At 44.7% G+C, this 17,901-nt stretch overlaps 1 protein-coding gene across 1 annotated transcript in view; it reads left to right on the forward strand.

Annotated features, from left to right (window-relative positions):
• Positions 1 to 17,194, forward strand: part of LOC115464549 — a 371,428-nt gene extending 354,234 nt beyond the window's left edge. The window contains 2 exon segments of the mRNA XM_030194915.1: positions 15,336 to 16,061; positions 16,560 to 17,194. Coding sequence (XP_030050775.1) covers positions 15,336 to 16,061; positions 16,560 to 17,122 — 1,289 coding nt within the window. The 3' untranslated portion in view covers positions 17,123 to 17,194.
• Positions 17,195 to 17,901: the final 707 nt, after the last annotated feature.

Here is a 17,901-nt window from a genome sequence, read left to right on the forward strand (position 1 = left end):
GCTGAGAGCGAGGAAGCGCTCTACTTCTACTGCTTACGCCAGGGTTTGGCGTACCTTTGCAGCGTGGTGTGAAGCAGGCTCACTTTCTCCCTTCACTGCTCCAATTTCTTCAGTGTTGGCATTCCTGCAAGAAGGTCTGGAGAAAGGCCTGTCGCTCAGTTCCCTTAAAGTCCAGGTAGCGGCTCTGGCTTGCTTCAGGGGCCGCCTGAAGGGTGCTTCCCTGGCTTCGCAGCCAGATGTGGTACGTTTTCTCAAGGGAGTTAATCACCTGCGCCCTCCTCTGCACTCAGTGGTGCCTGCGTGGAATCTCAACCTGGTGCTAAGAGCCTTGCAGAAGCCGCCTTTTGAACCCTTGTCGAGGGCATCTCTGAAAGACCTGAGGTTGAAAGCAGTCTTTTTGGTGGCTATCACTTCAGCCAGAAGAGTTTCCGAGCTCCAGGCACTCTCATGTCGAGAGCCTTTTCTGCAGTTCACTGAGGCAGGAGTGACTATTCACACAGTGCCTTCCTTCCTGCCCAAGATTGTTTCTCGCTTCCATGTGAATCAGCAGCTCTGTCTCCCTTCCTTTCGTAGGGAGGACTACCCAGAGGAATACTCTGCTCTCAAATTTCTGGATGTGAGACGAGTCATCATCAGATACTTGGAAGTGACCAATGATTTCCGGAAATCGGATCATCTGTTTGTCCTGTTTGCAGGTCCTCGTAAGGGTCTGCAGGCTGCTAAGCCTACAGTGGCAAGATGGGTCAAGGAAGCCATTGCAGCGGCTTATGTGGCCGCGGGGAAGGTGCCGCCTATTCAGCTGAAGGCTCACTCCACTAGAGCTCAGGCGGCCTCGATGGCAGAGGCCGGGTCCATCTCCTTGGAAGAGATATGCAAGGCGGCAACTTGGGCATCGGCCCATACCTTCTCCGGGCATTACCGCTTGACTGTGGCTGCTCGGGCGGAGGCCCGGTTTGGAGCTTCAGTGTTGCGGTCAGGGATTTCAATGTCCCGCCCTGGGTGAGTACTGCTTCGGTACATCCCACCAGTCTATGGATTGATCAGCATGATGATATGGAAGGTAAAATTATGTATCATACCTGATAATTTTCTTTCCATTAATCATAGCTGATCAATCCATAGCCCCTCCCAGATATCTGTACTGTTTATATTCTGGTTGCATTTCAGGTTCAAGTTTAGTCTTCAGTTCCTGTTCAGGAGGACTTCGTGTTCAAGTTTTTTCAATTGGATTCTTCAAGAGTTGAGACAAGTTTGTGTTACAGTGAGCTGCTGCATTCCTCTCCCCTCCGTTTTACGGGGCTGGATTGAGACATAAATTCTGCCGGCGCTCCCTCCCGCTTCGTGCGGCTATAGGGCAGCTTTGTACCCCTCCCGCTTCGGCGGTCTTAGGGTCAGTCAGCTCCTCCCGCGGTTGCGGTTGCAGGATAAGCCAGATCCCCCCCGCATCAGCGGGGTGGTGTCCCTCCCCCGCTCCGCGGGGATGAGCTGGACGGATTCCCCTCCCCCACTTGTGTGGGGATGAGCTGGGTTAATTCCCCTCCCCCGTTTCGGCGGTGGTGAGCTGGGCAGAGTGTCCCTTTGTGGGTGTAATTCTCTTAAAAATTAGGCTTGGAGACCTAGCCAGAGCTGCTGCTGTGTTTGACCTCCACCTGCTGAGATAGAGAACATACTGAGGAGTTTCCGGCAGCACATGACCACATATAGAGAGGCAAAAGGATTGCTCTCTATCTCCACCTGCTGGTAGATGGACACAACCCACCAGTCTATGGATTGATCAGCTATGATTAATGGAAAGAAAATTATCAGGTATGATACATAATTTTACCTTCTGGTGCTCCAATACTACTACTACTACTATTTCGCATTTTATAGTGCTACAAAGCTTATGCAGCGCTGCACAAACATAGAAGAAAGACAGTCTCTGCTCAGCTCAAAGAGCTTACAATCTAATAGACAAAAAATAAAGCAAGCAATAGTCACCAAGCCTCATTCTGGTGCTCCAATAGCCTCTCTCACTGTATTCTAGTGCTGCCTGCAATAGCCTCTCTCACTGTATTCTAGTGCTGCCTGCAATAGCCTCTCGCACTGTATGCTAAGCCTCATTCTGGTGCTCCAACAGCCTCTCTCACTGTATTCCAAGCCTCATTCTGGTGCTCCAACAGCCTCTCTCACTGTTTTCCAAGCCTCATTCTGGTGCTCCAATAACTTCTCTCACCGTATTCCAAGCCTTATTCTGGTGCTCCAACAGCCTCTCTCTCTGTATTCCAAGCGTCATTCTGCTGCTCTAATAACCTTTTTCACTTTATTCCAAGCGTCATTCTGCTGCTCTAATAACCTTTTTCACTGTATTCCAAGCCTTATTCTGGTGCTGCAATAGCAGGGCTTTTTTTTTTTTGAGGGGGCACTTGGAGGTACTGAGTACCAGCACCTTTCCCATTGTCTGCTAAAATTGACCCATGGAACCCAAGTTTTAATGATAGAGCTCAGGTTCTACACACCAATTCTGTCTTGTCATACATTCTGTGACTGGTCGCAGGGGGCTTGGCTATTATGGGGTGGGTCCCTCAGTGATCACCCCACTCTTGAAGGGTGGCCTAGCACTGTGCAATAGTCTCTCTCACTGAATTCCAAGCCTTATTCTGGTGCTCCAATAGCCTCTCTCACTGTATGCCAAGCCTCATTCTGGTGCTTCAACAGCCTCTCTCTCTTAGGGTTACCATAATTTGTCCTCTCAAAAAGAGGACACATGTCCCGCCCCTTTTACATCCTCACTCTGCTCCCCTGTCACGCCCCCTCCATGCTAGTCATCAAATTTAAATTTGAATAATATTTCAAATTGTTATACTTTGAAAAATGAAAGAGCAATCCCAAATTAATTTACAATTTATAACTTTCATAGAATGTACGCTCAATAAAAACTTTCCTTTCCCTACTTCTAGCATTAAATCTGCTACCTAGCAATATACTGCCCTGCCTGTCTCCTGACTTATCCTCTATGCTCTATCAATTTAAAAGTTTTTATGAAAATCACACAATCAGTACAGGATCAGCAGATATTCATTGATACCCAAGCATATGAGCCCAATTAGTGTATAGTGGAGTCTTCTTTGGGTATCCATGAATGGCTGCTGATCCTGGCTTTTATCCAGGGGTTGAACATGGTGGGGAAATATATATACTGGAGTATTTCCCCATATTCAACCCCTCTTCCACCATTCCCATTCTCTCTCTGAATCCCAGACTCCACAAAAGTCTCCCAATTACTCACCTTAGTGACACACAACATCTAATCTCCCTTTGTAGGATCCCTGGGTTCTCTCTATCCCCTCAGGAGGGTCCCAAAGTACCATTCTCTAGACCCAAATCTGCCCAGCAGTGTTTGCACCAAAATAGGAAGAAGTTGTTGGGGACAATCCCCCTACCTGAGCAGAAGTTCCTGCAGGCATTTCCCCCTCAGTAGGTATAAACATGTGCTAATGGTTGTTGAGTCTGTGTAGCTGTCAGGGTTTCTATTGTTTTGCTTTAACAACAGGCTTCCTCCACCTAATAATTAAGCAGCTTGCCCTCCTGGATAAAAGGTACGTGTCAGAAAAGTTTTATGTCGCCATCCAAAATCTCACCATACTCGTGGGGGGGGGGGGGGGGGGAACCTATACACACGTTACAATTAGAAACTCCCAGTAGAATACTCCTCCCCCCTCCAGCCAAAGCGGTTCTCCATTTTTAACTGAAAAGAAAAAAAACTCCAAACTAAAGGCTTTTACAATGACATTATCCTTACTTACCTGATATACAGGCTTCTTCCTGCTTCTATCCCCATCTCCATCTCCAGGATAAACACCAACGATATCATACACCCTCTCAGCTCAAGGCACATTGGGAGTTGTAATCTGTCGTCTGTCTCATTTCCTTCTGGACAGAGCTTGTGCTGAAAAGACTACAACTCCCAGGTAGATAGCTCTTCCTCTTTCCCTCTACCCCTGCTCTGTCTTGCACATACGGGAGCTGGTGTGTGTTGGGTTTTTTTTTCCTCCCAAACATTTAATGACAGGTGTCCGCAATCCGCATGACATCAAAGAGCTGAAATGAGCACTTCCGTGCAGCCGCCATATTGGTCAGAACAAAACAAACTATTGACTACTGTATGCAAGGTGGTTGAAGAAAGCAGGAGCCGGGATGACATCAAAAGTTTGAAGCCAAGTTGGTAAATCGCTGTTTCCCATTCCCTGCGCACAGGTGTTCAACATTTAGAGTTTTAATGTATTTATTTATTTACTTATAAACAGTGCTTTTTTTGAGGGGGTACTCGGGGGTACTGAGTACGGGCACCTTTTCCAGTGTCTGCTAAAACTGACCCATGAACCACAAGTTTTAATGAAAGAGCTCAGGCTCTACACACCAATTATGCCATGTCATAGATTCTGTGACTGGTTGCAGGGGGCCTGGCTATTGTGGGGTCAAGTCCCTCAGTGATCACCCAACCCCTGAAGGGTGGCCTGGCATTTGAGTACCGGCACCTTTTTTGCTAGAAAAATTGCACTGCTTATAAATTACATTTATATCCCACATTAAACATTAGGTTGAAACCTGGGAGCATTTAAAATCTTTTTTTCCTGTGCCTAGATCAAAAGAGAAAGATGGTTTGTGGCATGTGTACACAAGAGATTTACCTGCCCTCTCTATTTTTCCCTCCCTTCGTGACGCGAGTTCGTTCTGCAGAGTCCCGCCCTCAAGGAAATGATGTCAGAAGGCGGGACTCTGCAGAACGAACTCGCGTCACGAAGGGACGGGATGGAAGAATAGAGAGGGCAGGGCTTTGAAATGACGGGAAGGAGCCAGTAAATTAAAGATTTAAACCCCCATGGGCGGCGCGGGGCAGATCGGAAGGGAAGGGGAGACCCACCACGGCGCCGCTCGCCCGCCCAGAAATCCGGACAAACAGGCGGGCGGCCAAAACCCCCCGGACATGTCCTTAAAAAGAGGACATGTCCAGTGAAATCCGGACGTTATGGTAACCCTAACTTGGGGTACTGAATACCGGCATCTTTTCATTGTCTGCTAAAATTGACCCATGGAACCCAAGTTTTAATGATAGAGCTGAGGTTCTACACACCAATTCTGTCTTGTCATAGATTCTGTGACAGGTTGCAGGGGGCCTGGCTATTATGGGGTGGGACCCTCAGTGATCACCCCACTCTTGAAGGGGGGCCTAGCATTTGAATACCAGCACCTTTTTTGCTAGAAAAAATGCACTGTGCAATAATTTCTCTCACTGTATTCCAAGCCTCATTCTGGTGCTCCAATAGCCTCTCTCACTGGATGTCAAGCCTCATTCTGGTGCTCCAATAACCTCTCTCACTGTATTCCAAGCCTCATTCTGGTGCTCCAATAGCCACGAAACTGGAGAAGGGATGACGACAAAAAGTTGAAGCCAATTAGATTAATCCGAGGGATAATGGGCTAGATAGGCTCATACCATCTCCTGTTCTGAATCTGGTACAGCTGCACTTTAAGAACAGGGGAATCCCTACCTATGAGTCAGCTGAGGGCTTTGCGCATGCTCAGATACTGTCTCTACTTGGTCCAGCGTCTGTAGGGCTGCAAAGAGCAAAAAGACTCCTATGAAAAGCAGAAACGTTCTGTCTCCCGGGACTGGGAACCCTGTAAGTTCCAGTCCCAGAGCTGCACAGGTGGAGAGGAGGAACTTTAACTGAGACCTTCAGGAATGCGATCCGCCTCCTCCTGTCTTTCCGGGGAAAGGGAAATCTCCAGCCTGATCCATCCCTGCAGCTGCACAATTCAGGGGGAAACAGGAGAGAAATGACTGCCTTCGTTTTTGATCAGGTAAGAATTTGTACTTTGTCCTTGTGTTCCACTTTCTGGCACATGCACACATAGGGTTACCATATTTGCAGGCCCCCCCTAAAAAGACAGAAAAAAAATAAACATTTTTGCTACCTTTGCTAACGAAATATCATAATTGTTTGAGGCTTCTGCAGATGAGGACAGAACCCATGGGGATGGGGATGGGGTTGGGACAAAGTCATTCACGAAGTTTCAGATCTTCTAGCTTCAGCCAGTAAAGAGACAGAAATTGAACTACAGAAAAAACATTATACAAAAAGGCTTAATCTCTTCTAATGACCCTAACTGTGTACACAGGCATTAGTCGCATTCAGTGATGTGGCTGCTTATTTCTTGGAAGTGGACTGGGACAGTCTGGGAGAATGGCAGAAGGAGCTGTATAAGAAGGTTGTCAAGGAGATCCACAATTTCCTGATCTCTCGAGGTAAATCCGCTTATTTGCCATCTTTTCCCCACAAATACATTTGTTATATATTAACTAATTTGTATTCCTAGAGCACATTTTCTGTGTGTTTATAAGAACACTAGTAAAAGAGGCCCGTTTCAGAGCAAATGAAACGGGCGCTAGCAAGGTTTTCGTCGCCAACACCTCCCCTCCCTCCCTCCCTGGCCAACCCCTTCGTTGTTCTGCCATTGCTCCGCCCCCAACGTCATGAGTGATTCCCCCCCCCCCCGCCTCCCTGCCTCCCTCCCTGCCAACCCCTTTGTTGTTCTGCCATTGTTCCGCCCTCGAGGGTGGGGCCCGGAGCGATTTTGGTGGCTTCACCACCACGAACCTTCAAACCTTTTTGAAGGAAGTCAGGGCTTGGCTTCACTGACGTCAGTGTCCTCAGAACGTTGAGGGTGAGTTTTATTATAGTAGATAAGATGTGTCATGCTGAGTTAGACCAAAGGGCATCTTAGACTGAGTCAGCCTGGCTTTTCCTGTCTTTTTTTTTTTTTTTAACCAGGATCTTTATTGAATGACTTCGGCACAAGTACAATGTAACACATACATATCTAAACATTATGCATTAGACAAAGTCATCTCTTGGAGGGGTCCCGCAGTGCAGAACCCCTTCTCGATACTTAACCGTTCCCAGTTGTATTTTAACTTTTTAGAACCGAAATATTAATGCAAAAACCAAAATAACTTCCCATTAACCCCCCCCCCCCCCAAACCTTCCCTCCCAGGGACACCATTAGTCAATCACCTCGCCTCTTGTGTCACCTAGCAGCACCTTATGAAATACCCAAGGGAGCCCCTATCTGTTTCCACTTAGCTATAGTGTTCCGCTCTCTAGCCAGTAACCTCTCCCTCTCAGCGATATATTCCAAAAGACTCCTCCATTTACTCACTGAGGGACATCCAGGTTGCTTCCAAGAACAAGCAATCACCACCCGACCAGCACTAAAGCAATGCTTAGCCAAGATCCAACTCTCATCCATCACCCCTGGGACAGGCCTATTAAACAAGAACATGGCCGGATCCCAAGGAATAAGGGAACCCACCCACACCTGTATTCGCCCCTGGATCACCCTCCAGTAGGCCTTCACCTTCCGGCAGGACCACCAAATATGGCCATGGGTACCCTTTTGACCACAGTTTCGCCAGCATAAGGAGGAAACCCCCTCAAACATGTGGCTCAGACGGGCCGGGGTGAGGTACCACTGGTACAAGACTTTGGTACAGTTCTCTTGAATATTGACCGCTGGGGAACTATTAACAGTGGCCCTCTCCATTCTCTGCCACTCCGCCTCTTCATAACTCACTCCTAGTTCCTTTTCCCATCTAATACGGTAATGACAGGCCTCAGGAAGATGGTCTCTTAAATGGCCATACAACAAGGAGATCAACCCCCTAGATCCTAAATTTCTAACACAGATTTCTTCTAAAACGGTTACGTCTCCAAACAGTCTCTCCCTAATCCGAGGTGAGTGAAGAAAATGTATAAGTTGGTGATATGCATATTGGTCTCTACATGGCAATCCAAAGGTATCTGCCAGCTCTGCAAAACAAACAAAACCATTACCCTCCACCAGTTGACCCCATAAATCTAAACCCTGTCGCCGCCATCGAGTAAAAGCTGAGGGGACACAGCCTGGTTGAAATGCAGAGTGATATGCTATAGGGGACAGGCGGGAGTTATAAAAACCCTTTGTACGTTCCAATTTATCCCAACAGGTAAATGTATGCTGAATAGTAGGGAGCAAATGATCACCAAATAACAACGCCCAGGGGCCAACCAAATCAAGTGTCCCAACTTTAGTGGACTGCGAATCAAGCTCTGCTCCATCTGTACCCATAGCTTATGAGCTGGCTCCTGAAACCACTCTACAGCGGCTCTGGCTTGTGCGCCTAAATAATATAAGTCTAATTTAGGGACGCCCAACCCGCCCTTAGCCTTACGCGCCCTATACATAATGGCACGGGGAAGTCGAGGTCTACCACCCCTCCAGATAAATTTATGCAATCTGTCCTGCAGTAACTGAAGCACCTGTCCCTTAATTGGTAGAGGTATGGCTTGAAATAGGTAGAGTAGGCGAGGAAGGATATTCATTTTAACAGTGGCTATCCGACCAAACCAGGATAAGGACAAGGGTTCCCAACGATCCAGATCGTTCCTAATCATCGTCAACAATGGGGCATAGTTAGCTTCGTTCAACCTTTCAAGATTACTAGTGAGATGGACCCCCAAGTTTTTATACTCCCAGTCACCCAAGTTAGGGGATATAGCCGTCTGGCTTTTCCTGTCTTTTAAGAGATTAGTGCTTAACCTAAACTTTTCAGCAGCATCCCTCAGTATTATTGGCTTCATATCAAGTCTAAGGGATGTAGGGTTGGAGTTACAGGGTGGCAAGCAAGGCACTTGCCCTGGGCCCCCATACTACAGGGGGCCCTAAAACCTCAGTGAAGGCATTTGTTTCCTCATCACAGGCTTTCCAATTGTAAAAAAGTGAATTTTAGCTTCAGCCCTGGGCCCCTGAATGTCTAACACCAGCCCTGAAGGTTATAAGGGCCCTAAAATTAAGGGCTTGACTCTGATAATCTCCCATCCAACAGGAAAGACGCCACTGCTGCAGTTCAGGCAAAAGATGCTGCTCTGTATTAAACCAGATCCTTCATACATGCCTCTCTTTAACCTGACAAAATTGGTATGGCATAGAGGAGAGAGGATTTATCTCTGATGACTCCTAAAGAATCACAACTTCAGCACAAAGGCTTGATATGTTAGATCTGCACAGGGATTAATTTCTGGGGGGAACAGCCTGGAACATGGCTGTACTATTTCTTTTAAGACGCCAGAGCACCAGGGGTATTCTGCACCGGTTCAGGGAAGAGAAGGGAAAGGGGGTGACCCTGGAGCAGAGAACAGTCACTATCCTGCCCTATTTCTCCACTTGCTTCTAACCCCAGCCCCCCTTAACTCGCCCGTCACTCCACAGTTTCGCTTCCCATTTTGGCTACAAATTAAGCCCTGGATCTGTACATAATTGTATTACACCTGCAGGTAACCAGATGTCACAGATCAAATATTCTCCTTCTGCCTCTCATGTCCTCTAGGTAGAGTTATCTTTAAAACCCAGAACTTGTTTTTATTTTATTTTTTCCCTTTTTGAATCTTTTTAATAGGAAGCAGAGATTTCATTTCCCCATGAGGGTGCCTGCTTACAGAGGGCATTGACCCTGCGATGCCCCTCATCATGAGCAGAAATGACTATATCCAGTGGCGTACCAAGGGCGGGGCAGTGGAAGCAGTCTTCCCCAGGTGCAGGGAGCGGCTGTCTGCTCCGCTGGTTCCCTCCTCCCTCTGCTGTTACTTCCTGTTCCGGTTCAGAGAGAGCAGGAACCTGCAGAGCTGACTGCCGCACAGCTGCTCCCAGCACCCCAGCAGGGAAGAAGAAAGCACCCGGGGGGGGGGGGGGGGGGGGGGACACTGCACCCCGGGGGAGGGGGAGTGCGCAGCAGCTTAATCGCCCTGGGTGGCAGTCGACCAAGGAACGCCACTGACTATATCAGAAATTGTCCAAGGTCTAATCTTAATCAGGTGGCAGGGTGTAGCTGTCTCTTTTCAGTAGACTTGTCATGAAAATATACACCTGTATGCACACACCGGCACACTGCCCATAAAACCTCCAGGGACTTCTACTAATATAATTTAAAATGCAATTTTCTATCTATTATTGACAGGTTATTCAATTCTTAATCCTGATGTTATCTTCAAGATTAAAAAGGAAGAGAAACATCTCACACAACACTATGAATTAGAGGGAAAAGAAAACATGAATGACCCCAGCATGAGTAAGTAAATGTTTGGTAGTTAAAGCAGGGGCGTAGCTACGGGTGGGCCTGGGTGGGCCCAGGCCCACCCAATTTCAGTCCAGGCCCGCCCAGCGCCAGCCCCAGCACCCATTGCCGGCCACTGCTGCTTTTCCTGTTGAGCAGCAGGGCCGGCGCTACAAAAAGAAGAAGCGCTAACGGCGCTAAGGACGAGAAATGTTAAAAAAAAAAAAAAAAAAAGCGCGGCACCAGCAGGCACTGTCTCGGCAGCCTTGAGGCATTGGCTGCTGGCTCGCAGGCTCCTCCCGTCTGCGGGAGGAGCCTGCGAGCCAGCAGCCAATGCCTCAGCAGCCAATGCCTCAAGGCTGCCGCTGCCGAGACAGTGCCTGCCGGTGCCGCGCTTTTTTTTTTTTTTAAACATTTCTCGTCCTTAGCGCCGTTAGCGCTTCTTCTTTTTTGTAGCGCCGGCCCTGCTGCTCAACAGGAAAAGCAGCAGTGGCCGGCAATGGGGGCTGGCGCTGGCATGCAGGGTGGGCCTCGTCAAAGAAAAGAGGGAAAACATGGAAGGATGGGGAGAAAGAGGGAAACATGGAAGGATGGGGAGAATGAGGGAAAACATGGATGGATGGGGAGAAAGAAGGAAAACAGATGGAAGGATGGCAGAGAATGAGGGAAAACATGGAAGGATGGGGAGAAAGAGGGAAAACATGGAAGGATGGGGAGAAAAGAGGGAAAACAGATGGAAGGATGGCAGAGAATGAGGGAAAACATGGAAGGATGGGGAGAAAGAGGGAAAACATGGAAGGATGGGGAGAAAAGATAGAAAACAGATGGAAGGATGGGGAGAGAGAGGGAAAACGGATGGATGGGGAGAGAGACTCTGGATGCAAGGATGGGAAGAGAAAGGGGAGAGACTGGAAGGATGCAGAGAAAGGTGAGAGACTGGAAGGATGTGGAGAGAGAAGGGACACTGAACAGAAAAGGGTAGAGTGATACAGAGACACTGGTTAGAAAGAGGGAGAGAGACATTAGATGGAAGGATCAGGAGAGAGGATAGATGGATGGAAGGATGGGGAGAGAAAGAGGGAAGACGCTGGATGGAAGGGTAGGGAGAAAGGTGACACTGGACGGAAGGATGCAGAAAGAAAGAGGGGAGACTACTGGAAGGATGGGGAGAGAGAGGGGAGACTGGAAGGATGGGGAGAGAAAGAAGAGAGCTGCTGGATGGAAAAGGAGAGTAGTGAAAGACTGGAGAATAAGAGGAAGAGGCATGGGGAGAACAAGGGTGAGAAAAAGATGAAAAGCCATAAGTAGATGAAGGAAATTAAAGAATGGATAGTAAGAATGAATTAAATCAGGACAGAGAGAGGCAGAAAAATATTGAAGAAAGCAAAGAAAAAGGAGAGAAAAATGAGAAATGGCCAGGAAACCGTGGCAGAAGAGTTAAGCGAAAACGAAGGAAAGCAGAATCTAGAGACTGGGAGCGACACAATGAGAAAAAGTAAATGGCCATACAACAAAGGTAAAGAAAATAATTTTATTTTTAATTTAGGATAAAGTAATATGGTACCTGTGTTAATGACGTTTCAGAGACCAATACTTCCTTCCTTAGGTCAGGCGAGGATACCGTAACAGCATTATACTGACCTGAGGCAGGAGGTTTTGGCCTCTGAAAGCTCATTGAAAAGGGTGTTAGGCTATTAAATAAATTTTCTGAAATCTGATGCACTGAAAAGCAGCACTTTACCCTGTGTGACAAATGCATCTGAGTAGCGTGACTAAATTTTGCTGGGGGAGGGGGGTAGAGAGAAAATTTTGTGCCCACCCACTTTGGGTTCAGGCCCATCCAAAATTGGCAGTCTGGCTACGCCACTGAGTTAAAGGGATTTGCATTTTCAGGTCACAGGAGATGATGTGGAAACTTAAAAGCAGCTTCCTAATATAATATTATAAGGCCCTCAGTGAATCTTTGTAGACATGTTTGTTTTCTCATCACAGGTCTTCCGATTGTAACGTCTGTGTTCTCGCTGAGCATTAAACAAGAAGAAGATCTTCCCTTCATGGAAAATTGTGAATCAGAGACGCCTGAACAGATTCACCCTTCTGTAACAGGTAAGCGTAAAATTCACTTTTTATTTTATTTATTGTTTATATTAGTAAAACTGCCTTATGCACTGTAGGGCGTTAGCTCAGAGGTACTTATCAGATAACATTACCAGATAGCAATGAAATGAACTCAGGTCTAGGGGTGTACCTCTGTTAGCAGCCTAACGTGCTATAAGAATCACTAAAACCACAGATGGAATATATATTATTTATTATAGAGAAGAGTATATAAAAATAACTCTGTAGCAAATTACAAAGCCAAAATACAAAATATTGCTATAAAAATAGATTATCACACACACATATATATATATATATATATATATATATATATATAATACAATATGATTCATCCAACGGACTAACTAAATGGGTGGTGACACCACCAATCACAACTGATAGCCTAATGATTCGTACCGGAACTTACACCAACAGTCTTATACAAAATACTTTGCAAAATACACAGACCAGGAATCCTGATGTACCTATCTGTCTCAGATAGCAAGCTAGAGCTAATTATCCTGGCTAGAGGAAATAAATCCAGATCTCACCTTGCTGTCTGGCACAGACTCCACTGGCAGAGATGCAAAACTCCTGAGATAAGGTCCAAGGTTTATTCTGATTATAGATGGCACAGTCAGTGGATAAGTCCTTGTGGTAGCGGTGCAACCCTTAGGAACAGGTTACAAGGCACACAGTACACTGTTATTAGGAAAATCAGTCTCTAGCTCTGATTCAGAGCCTTCTTTGCTTGCGAGTCCTCAGGTGATCTTTTCCAAACTTTAACTCCTTCCGACTTCTATTCCCGACTTTTCTCTTCTGTTCCAACCTTTGATATCTAAGGGTCAGATGATACTTGGGGACCAATCACGGATGGTGACATCATGTCCAGCAGCTTCATGGACAATAAGCAAGTCTTTGTTAGAGATGGTATGCAAACTCCCTGTCTGGTTTCACTCTTCCTGGAGCCGTGTCTCTTTCTCCTACAACGTTCCCAGGAGATAACGGGGCAAGTTTGCAGCAAAGAATATGTTCTTCGATTAAGCCATCTTGGAATGCTCAACAGTACTTTTCCTTTCCGTAACCAAGCTGTATTCTGATAGTTACTGATGCGTACAGGTCACAGGATGTAGAATCCATGTTGTCATAAAATAATGGTTCAGGCTTATATAGGCCAAGACCAGCAAAGGTGAGATCTCAGGTAAATACCCCTACAGCACTTCAGGCAAATGATAGAGAACATGAAATATAAATAATATCCAACAAGTACAGTATAATAAAGACGACAAATAACAACCAGACCAAAAAGATAAATAGAATTAAAATACAATTTAAGATAAACAAAAGCACTAGAATAAACATGTTTAAAAAGGAGGCATCCAAAACAACAAAGACAAATTTTATACAAATAAAGGCAGATGAAAATAATCAAATCTTACAGATGGACCTTTTTTTACTAAAATGCAGTAAGTTGGTTTACAATTATAGTGGAGGAGTAGCCTAGTGGTTAGTGCAACGGACTTTGATCCTAGAACTGGGTTCTATTCCCACTACAGCACCTTGTGACTCTGGGCAAGTCACTTAACCCTCCATTGACCCAGGTACAAATAAGTACCTGTATATACTATGTAATATATAGGTACAGCTTTGAATGTAGTTGCAAAAAACACAAAAAGGCAGTATTTCCCTATTTTGAGGTTCTACATGGAATGTTGCTAGTGGAGGAGTAGCCTAGTGGTTAGTGCTGCAGACTTTGATCCTGGGAAACTGAGTTCAATTCCCACTACAGCTCCTTGTGACTCTGGGCAAGTCACATAATCCTCCAAATAAGTACCTGTATATACTATGTAAAGTGCTTTGAATGTAGTTGCAAAAACCACAGAAAGGTGGTATATCAAGTCCCATTCCTTAACAGCAACTAATAAGTTCAAAGGCTGTGTGGTAACTGTTTGGGATGTGCCCATCATATTCTTTGAAGTTATTGTACTAAAAAACTTTTTACTGGATATTGGGGTCAGTTCTATAAAGGTGCAGCTAACAGGAGCCTGAGGTAAGAGCACTTAAGCCAGCCATTGAGTAGATTCTGGAGATACACATGTAAGTTACAATATATTCCATAACTTACGTGAGAAACTGAGTTCTTCTGCCCAGACTCTGTCCATGTATGGGCCCACCTGGAAACTACTCGCTCTCGATGACGTGCATGTACTTACAGAGTAATGCGTCTGGACCCTGAGACTTACAACAGCAGGGCTTTATTTGCTTCCCTGTCCTTTTCAGGATGCTGGGCTTGATGGACCTTCGATCTGTCCTAGTATGGCAATACTTATGTAATGACAAGGAAAAAAGATCTAAAGATTGCACACGCCCACACATTCAGCCTTACAATTCTTTTTCTCTCCTCCCCCTCCCCCTCGCCCCCTTACGTGTCCCAGCAGCTTTTTGTCTCTTGCAGCCCTCGTGTTTCTGGCATGTTATTTTTCCATCCCCCCTTCCCTGGCAACCCTTCGAACTTGCCTGTACAGACAGCATCAGTATAATGGCACGAATATACTGTATGTATTTCTTTAAACATCTGTTCAGCTTTTACAAAAATCATGCTATCTACCAGCTTTAAAAACTGACCCCATTGTAACTATATTTTTCTAAAACAGGCTCCCCCAGCATCAGACCTGATATCTTAATCCGATTTAAGAAACAGGAATTCAGGACCGAGACCCAGGAATCAAAGGAAAGAGGAAACCTTCCCAATACAGGCACATGTGAAGACCTGCATGAAACAGGTGATGTGGCTTGGATTGAATGAATTCTGGACATCCAGCAGGGTGTGGCAGAGTTTTGATTAGCGAAGGGCGTCATTGCAGAGAAAGGAGATTCAAATACAATGCACAGAACCAATAGGATGCGATTGGATATGGTCAGTCTCCCTCTTTTGATATGCCATTGTCCATCTGTTCCCATCTACTTGCATCACAACTTCCTGTCATATGGAATGTTAGCCTAGAAAATGTCTTCTTTGAATAATCACATGGGGTAGTTGCCTATATATGTGCTTCTCCATAGATGTAGAATTAATGATGGTACTTTCATTTTTCTCCAACAGATCATGAATATAGGTATAATAGTAAGAAACTGAGATTGTGCACTGGACAGCAGAGGGAGGAATGGAAACAGAAAGACTCCTCCAGAGATAGCCCAGATCCTTCTGCTGAGTGTGAAGGCAGCAGCAATAGAATAACAGCATTCAGGGTGAAAGATAGAGTTGAAAACAGAGAAAGATCAAATTCACGAGATAGAAATTCCAACTGCTGCCAAAGCCTTGTACAAAATCAGGGACTAAAAGAAGGTGAGAGACCCTTTAAAAGTGCTGATACTCAGGAAAATGTAACCACAGACCGTCATTTTGTTGAAAAAGACATAATCTTGCATAAGCCCAAGGTTCCTTACTCTCATACTATAAGCAGAACTGACAAAATTGTAGACACTGCCACCCAAGGAAAACTGTTTAAATGTTCCGAATATGATACATGTTTCAGTCAAAGAATCAATGTACAACAGCATAAAGTGACTCACACAGGGCACAAACCATTTAAATGTTCTGAATGTGGTAAATGTTTCAGTCAAAAAGGTACTTTGAAACAGCATAAAATGACTCACACAGGCTACAAACCATTCAAATGTTCTGAATGTGATAAAAGTTTCAGTGATAAAGGTAATTTAAAAAAGCATAAAATGACTCACACAGGATACAAACCATTTAAATGCTCTGAATGTGATAAAAGTTTCAGTCATAAAGGTACTTTGCAAAGGCATGAAATGACTCACACAGGTTATAAACCATTTAAATGTTCTGAATGTGATAAAAGTTTCAGTCGAAGAGCAGATCTACAACAGCATAAAGTGACTCACAGAGGACGGAAACCATTTAAATGTTCACAATGTGACAAAAGTTTCAATTTTAAAAGTCAATTGGAACAGCATATGATGACTCACTCAGGACACAAACCATTTAAATGTTCTGAATGTGTTAAATGTTTCACGCAAAAAGGTGTTTTGAAACGGCATAAAATGACTCACACAGGCTACAGACCATTTAAATGTTCTGAATGTGATAAGAGTTTCAGTCAAAGATCAAATTTACAGCAGCATAAAGTGACTCACACAGGACGCAAACCTTTTAAATGTTCTGAATGTGATAAATATTTCAGTCAACAAGGTACTTTGAAACAGCATAAAATGACAGGATGTAAACCATTTAAATGTTCTGAATGTGAAAAATGTTTCAATTTTAAAGTTATATTTCAACAACATATGATGACTCACACAGGACACACACCATTTAAATGTTCTGAATGTGATAAATGTTTCAGTCAGAAAGGTGCTTTGCAAAGGCATGAAATGACTCACACAGGTTATAAACCATTTAAATGTTCTGAATGTGATAAATGTTTCAGTCGAAAAAGTACTTTAAATCGGCATGAAATGACTCACACAGGACATAAACCATTTAAATGTTTTGAATGTGATAAAAGTTTCAGTCGAAGAGCACATCTACAACAGCATAAAATGATTCATACAGGACACAAACCATTTAAATGTTCTGAATGTGATAAAAGTTTCAGTCAAAGAACACATCTACAACAGCATAAAATGACTCACACAGGACACAAACCATTTAAATGTTCTGAATGTGATAAACATTTCAGTCAAAGAGTAAATTTACAACAGCATAAAATGACTCATACAGGACACAAACCATTTAAATGTTCTGAATGTAATAAATGTTTCAGTCGAAAAGGTACTTTGAAACAGCATAAAATGACAGGATGTAAACAATTTAAATGTTCTGAATGTGATAGTTTCAGTCAGAGCAAATCTACAACAGCATAAAGTGACTCGCACAGGACACAAACCATTTAATTGTTCTGAATGTGATAAATGTTTCAGTTGAAAAGGTACTTTGCAAAGGCATGAAATGACAGGATGTAAACCATTTAAATGTTCTGAATGTGATAAAAGTTTCAGTCGAACAGCAAATCTACAACAGCATAAAATGATTCATACAGGACACAAACTATTTTAAATGTTCTGAATGTGATAAATGTTTCAATTGGAAAAGCTCTCTATAATTGCATAAACATAGTAACATAGTAAATGACAACAGATGACCTGTACGGTTCATCTAGTCTGCCGAATAAGATAAACTCATTTTGCATGGTATGTGATACTTTATATGTATACCCGAGTTTGATTTGTCCTTAAAATTTATACTCTAGCCCATCCCTATCCATTTGCGATCAGGGCGTAGACCGTAGAAGTCTGCCCATCTCCCTTTTTGTTTCCCAATTACCGGCATTGCCACCCAATCTTTGCTAAGATTCCGTGGAACCATTCCTTCCATAAAATGGTTCACACGGACTTCCGGTTGGGGAATGAAGCGGTGAGTCGGAAGATCGCACTGCTCCGGGACTTTGAATAAACTGCACTCGCAAACAGCGTCCGAACTCCATAAAAAATATACGGAAGGCACTGGGAGAGAGGCGCGCCCAAAAAGCCCCACAAAGGAACGACGAAAAGCGCTGGATGGCGGCGAAATCAGGGCGGAAAGAACCTAAGGAGAGAGCGAAACTCGCGGACGCCAAGATGGCGGACAAAAGCGCGCCAGACTC

Source organism: Microcaecilia unicolor, chromosome 3 (genome assembly GCF_901765095.1).
Source record: "Microcaecilia unicolor chromosome 3, aMicUni1.1, whole genome shotgun sequence".
Lineage (NCBI taxonomy): Eukaryota > Metazoa > Chordata > Amphibia > Gymnophiona > Siphonopidae > Microcaecilia > Microcaecilia unicolor.